This window comes from Phaenicophaeus curvirostris, chromosome 1, assembly GCF_032191515.1.
Source record: "Phaenicophaeus curvirostris isolate KB17595 chromosome 1, BPBGC_Pcur_1.0, whole genome shotgun sequence".
Lineage (NCBI taxonomy): Eukaryota > Metazoa > Chordata > Aves > Cuculiformes > Cuculidae > Phaenicophaeus > Phaenicophaeus curvirostris.
The window spans coordinates 48,107,741-48,115,924 of record NC_091392.1 but is presented as its reverse complement, the minus strand read 5'-3'; the positions used below and the strand labels follow the sequence as shown (position 1 = coordinate 48,115,924).

General features: G+C 42.8%; 1 protein-coding gene across 1 annotated transcript in view; it reads left to right on the top strand.

The window, feature by feature from the left end:
- Nucleotides 1–536: 536 nt before the first annotated feature.
- ZFC3H1 (zinc finger C3H1-type containing) overlaps nucleotides 537–8,184 on the top strand; it is a 44,319-nt gene continuing 36,671 nt past the window's right edge. Inside the window, exons 1-2 of the mRNA XM_069857475.1 lie at nucleotides 537–1,140; nucleotides 5,473–5,886. Of these exons, the coding sequence (XP_069713576.1) occupies nucleotides 558–1,140; nucleotides 5,473–5,886 (997 nt within the window). The 5' untranslated portion in view covers nucleotides 537–557. The remainder of the gene's footprint in view (nucleotides 1,141–5,472; nucleotides 5,887–8,184) is intronic.

Sequence of the window (8,184 nt, the reverse complement as noted above, 5' to 3'; positions counted from 1 at the left end):
GATGTGGCACTAGAGGACGTGGTTTAGTAGGCGTGGTAGTGCTGGGCTGATGGTTGGACTCGATGACCTTAGGGGTCTTTTCCACCCCTAACGATTCTACGCGAGCACGAGGCGTCAGGGCTGGCGCTGCCTCTGGCAGCGCTGAGGGAAGCTGCCGTCGACGCTGCCGTGCCAGAGGACAGCGCAGCCCGCCGCGCCACAGCCGCCCGCCATCGCTGCGCCCCGCCTCGCTTCCCTCCGACAAGATGGCTGCCTCCCCCCTCGCCTCCGCTACCAACATGGCGCCCGCCCCGCTATCGGCAGAGCCCCCAGCCTTCCCTGCCCCGGGCCTGGCCACGAGCTCAAAACTACAATACCCAGAACCCCCCGCGCGCGGCGCGCGTGTCTCCGTTCCCTTACCTTTCACGCGCTGCACCTCCGGGTACAAAGATGTGGTGTTGGGGGGGCGGCGGGGAGCGAAATCTCGCGAGATCCTGCGCGCGCCGGGGCGTGTCGGGCCCCCCGTGCGCAGGGAGCGGAGCGGCCTCGCTGAGACCGTAGGGCCGGGCCGGGCTCCGATGGCGGCCGCGGAGGCGGCCACCGCGCCCTCGGAGGCGGCGCTGGATCCTAGCGGGCTCTCCCCGAAGGAAGAAGGGGAGCTGGAAGACGGCGAAATCAGCGACGATGACAATAGCGGCTTCCGGCCGTACGGCGGCGGAGGCTCGGAGCGCGGCGGCGGCCCCGCGAGCAGCAGGCCCTACTCGAGGCGCAGGCCGCCCCCCGGCCTCCGCGGGGGCTTCTCCCTCTCCTCCTCCTCCTCGGGCCGGCCCTTCCCCCGCTCGCGGCACCAGCCCCCGCCGGAGATGGGGCCCCCGCACGGCCGCGGCGGGTACCGGCCCAAGGACTCGTTCCGGCCGGCGCCGCGGCTGCCGCCGGGCGCGCATGGCGAGACGGGGCCCCGGCTCTCTTTCTGGGAGCGCAGCCACAACGCCCTGGACCGATTCCGCTTCCGAGGCCGGCCCTACCGGGGCGGAGGGCGCTGGGATAGGAGCCGCGGCGGCAGCGACCGGGGAGGCAACCCCCCGGGGAGGCCGCCCGGAGGGGGAGGCGGCGCCGGATTCGGTAGCGGGCAGGGCTGGAGGGAGCCCTCGCCTCGAAAATGTATCCTTGAGACGTGAGAGGGAGCAGAGGCGGGGAGGCCGTGCGGCTGGGGTGGGTCTGGGTGTGTCGGTGTCGCCTAACGTGGCCCAAAGCCCTGGGAAGGGACGCTTTTCCCTCTGGCACTAGGACAGCTGTACAGAGGTAACGGAGAGGGAGGCTCCCCTTCCAGTTCCAGGGGTTGACTGGGGCAGCGGGCCCTCCCGCTCAAGGAGAGGCTGCCAGGAAGCCGGATTACTGCTGTGATTTGTCTTGCGACCTGGTCGATTGGCCCTACGTAGGGAAAAAGTGTAGCTCGAAACAAAGCCTTGATCGATTGGATCCTAGGTGGCTGCTTTTCTAGCCCGAAGTGAACATATTGTGAAACTGGGTCAGTCTTTGGAGTGGCAGTCTTAATGTATGTAATTGGAGTGTCACAGTTGTAAAGCTAAAACCTTAAGCTTGTTAATTTTCCTTATTGGGCAGTGAGGGAATACACTGTTTCTTTCGGTTTTGCTTCCAGCTCTTTGGAAGCTAAAGCTCACTTTAAAGCTCAGCCTAAGTTGAACTGGGGCTTTGTGCACAGAATGTGGTTGATATGGGAGTTTACGTAACATAGGAAAGCTCTATTTCTCTATGGCACCACACCTAGCATTACTTTTTGGATGTTCTCCACTGATTGCCCTTAGTTATGTGACTTCTGGAGTGCTCATATTTCCTCCTTTTAGGAGTAGGAACTATGAAAGTGGTAGAAAAAGTTCCTGTCCTTTTTCAGGTTTGCTGTAGAAAAAAGCATAAAGAACTGATGCCAAATTTAATTTAGGGGCAGCCTGGTACTGAAACTTGATGTAACAGCATTGTTGCCTAACTGAAAATGTAGACAGGCATGAAAAATGCTGAGTGAGAGAACTAGTGGTTAAAACTTATTCTCTAGAATCTTTTAAGTGTTTTATTGTCCTCCTTACCAGTAGTCAAAGGATGTGTGTTTGCTTGACTGTGATGGTTGCTCTCAGGAACTGGGATGTTTTCTACTTGTGCCAGCACTTAAGGCTTTGAAAGCTACTCATTGAGTCCTTGTGTTATTTTAAATATTATTTATCCATATTATTCATCCATGTTATTAATTTTGTTAAATGTGGATTCAGCATGTAAGCTAGTAATAGATATGTTTGTATTGAATCTCATCTGGTAAAGTTACAGCATTTAAAAAGTCTTCATAACAACTTTTTATTCAAGGATCTTATCTCAAGAGGCAGCAAGTGAAGATGTGATTTTTTTTCCCAGGGCTGTACAGGATGACTGTGAGCTAACACAGGCAGCATGCAGGAATAACCACAAAACCACGGATGGAATGCAAAGAGTACATTTATTTTTATTACATTGTGAACTGGGTGATCTCTGAAGCAGCACCCAGGCAGAGGCACATAAGTATGTATGCAGGTACTGTGGAGCTCCGTCTTTGCTAGAGAGTTACCAGACCTGTTGTTTTCACTTACACTTCAGGGATTTGTGCAGGCGTAGTTTGCCACTGTGCTTTGATCTTTCCCACAACAGAGCAGGAAACTCAAGCGCATTTGATGGGCTGCCTCTAAATCTGTCACAGGCCTATGTTGTTGAAGCACAGAAGTTCTATTTGTTGCGCTCACAACACTAAGAAGTGGTTTATATGATATATGTGTTCTTCTACACCCCAACTGCAAGTCACTTGAGCGTGTTTGCAGTACTCTTTGCCAGTCTTCTGTTCTTTTCCCACAAGGATGCTTCTAATGCTGAAAATGGATTTTAAAGTTTTTTAATTCACGGTGGTGGTCTGAGTACAATTAAGTAGGTACTTTGTGTGTAGTGAGTAATTTGCAGGGCAAACACACTGGTAATACTAAATAGACCTTGCAATGCTTGTTAATACTAATGTAGTCTCCTTCTCCCTTTTAACTAAAGGAGCATTCAGAAAGGGATAATTCATTTTCAATTTAAAGCAGAAAACATTTTTTTTTCTGATACTTAAGATACGGTCTTCTATTCAAACATGATAGAAAAGGTTCTAATAATATTGCTCTTTAATAAATGATATTCAGTTGTTTATGGATCATATAGTTAAGAAAGGCCTGTGATTTTTCTCTCGAAATTTAAATTCTTTTCTGTATATATTAAATCCCTTAGGTGGCAAGGGTATCTAATTACAGTATTCATAAATATTAAGGTACCTACATGTTACTAATATTAATGGAGTAGGGGCATAGTTCATGGGCATATGACCTCAAGAGACCTTCACATCAGCTGGTACAAGGAGGCTTGTGGCCAGGACTGGTATTTAGAATTCCCCCAGTAAAGTGAAACATTTTAAATATCTGCCGAGAGAGAGGTGGCTTTTTTTCTTTATCCTTGGAATTAGTACTTTGCAAAATTCTTTGTAGAAGTATATGTAGAGTAAACGACATGGTGGAACACTTCAGGAGTGCTTGTTACTTTTCTTTGGGTATTAGCTTTGAACAAGCTTTTCTCTTTTAATTTCTAGCAACTTTAATATGAAGCTGTTGATTAGTCATTCTGCAAAAATTCTTGTGTAGGGGACTGTGGAATTTTGAGTCTGAAATATGGGACCAAAATGTGGCTTGCTGTTTGTGGTGAATTTTGAACTCTTTCTACTGTGCATTTTTCATCACTTCTAACTCCCTGGTTTCTTCAGTTTGTTTCTTCTTTGGTTGTAGAATGAATTTTCTGTAGTTATTTGAAGAACAACTGTTTTAATATACATGTGCCTGTCTGCCTTTCATAGCAGTCATTGTAATCTTGCATTTTGTGTGTAGAACCGTGTATAAAAATTCTTCATGTGTGAAAACCAGAGTTTCTGATTAACAGCATTGTGGAAGCTCTAGCAATTTTATTCCGAGCACAAAAAAAAAATTCTCAAAGTTTTGTCTAGTTACCAAACTCTAGTTGACTCCAGAAGCTATTGAAATATTTCAATATAAAATCTCATTTTTATAAACTATTTAAAATCACTTAGCTTCAGACTTTCCTGTAACTCAGAAAATCACAAATGTAGTTGTTCTTTTGGAAGTAGAAACATGTTGGAAGTGAATTTGGCGGATAGGCTTATTATGTAATATCATGTTATCCTGCAAACAGCTCTTAGTGTTTTCTCTTATTTCTAGTATATTTATAGATTGATGGCCTTCTGGATTTTATGTTGTTAATCTTTACTAGTCTCCATATTTTTTTTTTGTGCTGAAGCCTAAAAAAGCATTGTATAGCAAAGCATTTCCTGACATTGCAGAACTTTTTTTTGTAGGATACATACCATGATTGTTCATATTTATGGTAGAAGTTGACAGAGCTGAACATTCAAGTTGTTTATGTGCATTGTGAGCGGAAGACACATATATAACATTATCTTCCTCTGGATTCAGTTTGACTGCATTCAGAGGACACCCATTTTACTCTGTTTATTATTTTAAGAGATGACATTGATGAATAAGCATTTCACATAGCTGGGTGTGAATTGGCTGTTACCACAGCGGGGTTGATACTGAAAGTAGAACAAGTCAAAGCTGAATCAGTATCCTTAAAGATTTCCCTCCAAGCACCGTCATTTTACGGGGCAGTGTTAGGTTAACATAAGGGAAAGTGAATCTCTGGTAGTGAGAACTTTTATTCTGGATGCAGCTGCTTAAGAATATTTCCATTGCTTGCTTCGGGCAACATGTTGCCAAGAAGATCTGTCGCTTGCGTCTGCATAGATAACCATTTCTGAGTAATCAGTAATTCCCTGTCCTCTTGTAGCATTTTTTAAATGTTTTGATTGTGAGTCTTTAGACACTTTTTTTTTCATTCAATTGTTGATTATCCTGTGTATTACCTCACCTGAGCTACAGTTCCTGCAATGTGTGATTGTGCTGTGGCTAGATCTTGGCATTTTAGTAAAGGATAAAATGAGTGAGAATGAATATACCGTGTCTTTTTCAGGCTGTCAGATGGAGAATCAATACCCGAGTTACAAACTCGGGAAGTCTGACTTACACTTTGTGATAAGGAATCTTCTCAGCATTACAGCTGTTGTCGCTTGCTTACAAAATCTTCCCAGGAATGAGACTTCTCAACAGTTCGTGAAATTCTTGTAATAAGTAGGGTATTTTCAATTGTTGGTTTAAGAAAATGTTTATTTAAGCTGTGTATATATAGTAATGGATACATCTTTGGCAGGCTGCTTATATTTATAAGGGATATTTTTCAAGGTAATATGAAGGTAAAATTAAAATGCAAGAATGATTTTAACTTGTTTGTCATAATTTAGTCTTCGCCGCTGTTTTAAGGTTATATGTATATGTGTCTTAATTTTCTTGACCAGTAATTCAGCCAAAACTTTTGGAAGGTCCCCATCTAGAAAGCAGAACTACTCTTCTAAAAATGAAAACTCTGTGGAAGAAAGTTTTGAGGATTTGCTCTTGAAGTACAAGCAGATACAGTTAGAGCTTGAATGCATTAATAAAGATGAAAGACTGGCTTTGAGCAACAAGGAGGAAAATGAACAAGGTGATGATAAAGTGAACACTGAAGACCAAGTAACTGTGGAAAACGACAGTATTACAACAGATGCTGTAAAAGAAGTATCTCCTGAGGAGAAAATTCCGGTTATAGGCTTTCAGGCATTTCAACTGAAACCTCTCAGACAAAAACTGCCTACTCCAGCTGAGAGGAGCAGGTTGAAGAAAGTCAAAGAAGGAACGAAACAGCCGTCACAAAAATCTGAAGTTGCAGAATCTGGCCAAGGTAAATACTCGTAAGGTTGGTTCAGCTTATGAAGTTCTGTTGTTTGTGATTACCTGTTGTTTATTAGGTGTTAGGTAAAATTTTACTTCATAGGTTTAGTGTACCTGATTCCTGTTTTATGTAATTCCTTGGTTCTGAACTGCAGGTCGAAGAGAAGAATTGCTCAGATGTATGAACCAGTTAGTTTTGTCCAGCTGAGACGTGGTAAAAGTCCTTGAGCTTAGCTTTAAATTTACATCAGAATAAAGCAATTATGTTAAATGTCCTATTCTGAGGCAACATCTTGTTCTAGTGTTTGCTGTGACTGAGAGTGAGTGTGCTTTTGAATATCACTTGTCATCTTGGGTTACCTAATTTGTCAGTGTGTGTAAACTACCAGTTTGAGTGGGAAGAGACAAAGTAGTAAGTGGATGATTAATAATACAGGTGAATAATTAGTTGGAGTATGAGGAAAGATAGGACTAGAATGGTGAAAGTCAGAATGATTTATATGTAAGTCGAGAATGACAATATAGAAGACTAAGCCTGTAAAGAAACTTGAAAGAGAAAACTAGTAAACCCCCACCTCATTTTAGGTATTTTTCCTCTTGTCTTTATTATTAATTAAAAAAAAAAAAATTAAAAAAACTCAGGTTCTGGTCTTCTTTAGGAGGTAATGTAGTTTTTACTGGCAGACATGAGGAAAACAAATACGTATTGACCTTAGGAAAAAAAACAATAGCTTGCAGGAAGAGAACATAGCAAGGCGGGAGTGAAAGAGCTATTTAAAAAGAAAAAAAGTTTCAAAAATACCCCGACTTCAGAACTGTGAAGTACTAAAGTTGAAAATAGAGTTCATATTACAGTGAAAATAGATGTTACAGCATCTATGTTAAAAGCATCTTAATTTTTGCGCACCACTTAGATGTGTGACATAATCTGTGTGCTTTCCGATCATTTTTATGTGAGTGATGATGTAATACAGGTTTTGAAAGCAGAAAAACCCAGCTAACTTCAGTTATTGCAGATTTATGTATCTTGAGTGAATGTATATTGCTTGGTTTTGCACGTATTGGGAAACATGCAAAATTGTTTTTCCCATTGTATCTATTTTTAATTCATGTACTCCATGTTTTTCCAAACCTGCTGAAGCTGAACTTGCCTTAAAACTCAGGGAAGTTTGTCTCTAAAAATGATTCATTGTGGTTCCACTGCTCTGACAGAGGCTTTACTGTACCTTCCCTTGCTGCCCTTCTGGTTTGAAAAAGCATTTTAGTTTGTGTAGTATGTCCCTGCATATGTCTGTCTGCATTGCAGAAACTACTGTACAACCTGTGTCTTCCTACTTCTATCAGACTTCATCCTACTTCCATCCACGTGGAATGAAGGGTTAGGATCTTTGCTTAATGTAATAACATTTTTTATCTTCCTTTCAGAGTACATATGGGGATTAGATTCTTTCTTTTATGTGTGCTTTTAAAAGATGCATGCATATGCAAGTAGGAAGGCCTTCAGGATTTGCAGTGTACTTTTTTAGTTTAGGTATAAGGTCTTTTTTAAATAGCACCTTTCTGAATGTGACTTTTAATAAAATGCTGGGAAGGGTATTAGCTGTATGAAGTGCAAACTGATTTTACTATCAGTTTGAATTGTGGGAAAGAATCTCTCTTTGAAGAAAGGCTAATATAGGAAAAGATCTCTTGCTTCTCTCCAAATGTTTCTTTCCTCCTTCTGATGTACACAAACGTAGATAATATGGTTATATATAAATTTTATAAATATAATCAAATTTTGCTATAAATTATATTAAGTTATTAGTGTTAAAGAAGTTTGTTTCTTCCATCCTAGGTTTCCCAAGGCAGAGTCTAAGACAGAAATTACTTCAGGCTAATTTATTGGTGGTACAGCATCAGGTTACAGCTCAGGCTGGCTGTCTGCAGAGAGGAACCCTGAACAAAGAAATCACTGGGAAATGATACCCTTAGAGTATAAGTTCTCACCCTCCATGTGCTCTTCATGTGCTGTCTATGGGATGGTTGGTCCAGTGGTGGTTTAGAGGCTGGGGTGATCTTGTCCTTTATTGGGTTCTTTTCTTGTCTCTAGGCAGGCTGTCTCTTTTCTTATTTTTACGGTTTGCAGCTGGTTGTAGGTCCTTGTGGCTTGAACTGGCTCTGGGGCCGTCTTGTGTGCGGCTCAGTAGAAGTTCAGCATAAGTTTATTGTATCTGGGTGAAAGTGCACAGCTTGCGGCTTAAGGCTTCACAAATTCAGCTACTAATGCTAAGCAAGCCCTGCTGTGTCATGCTGCTTTGCAGTCTGA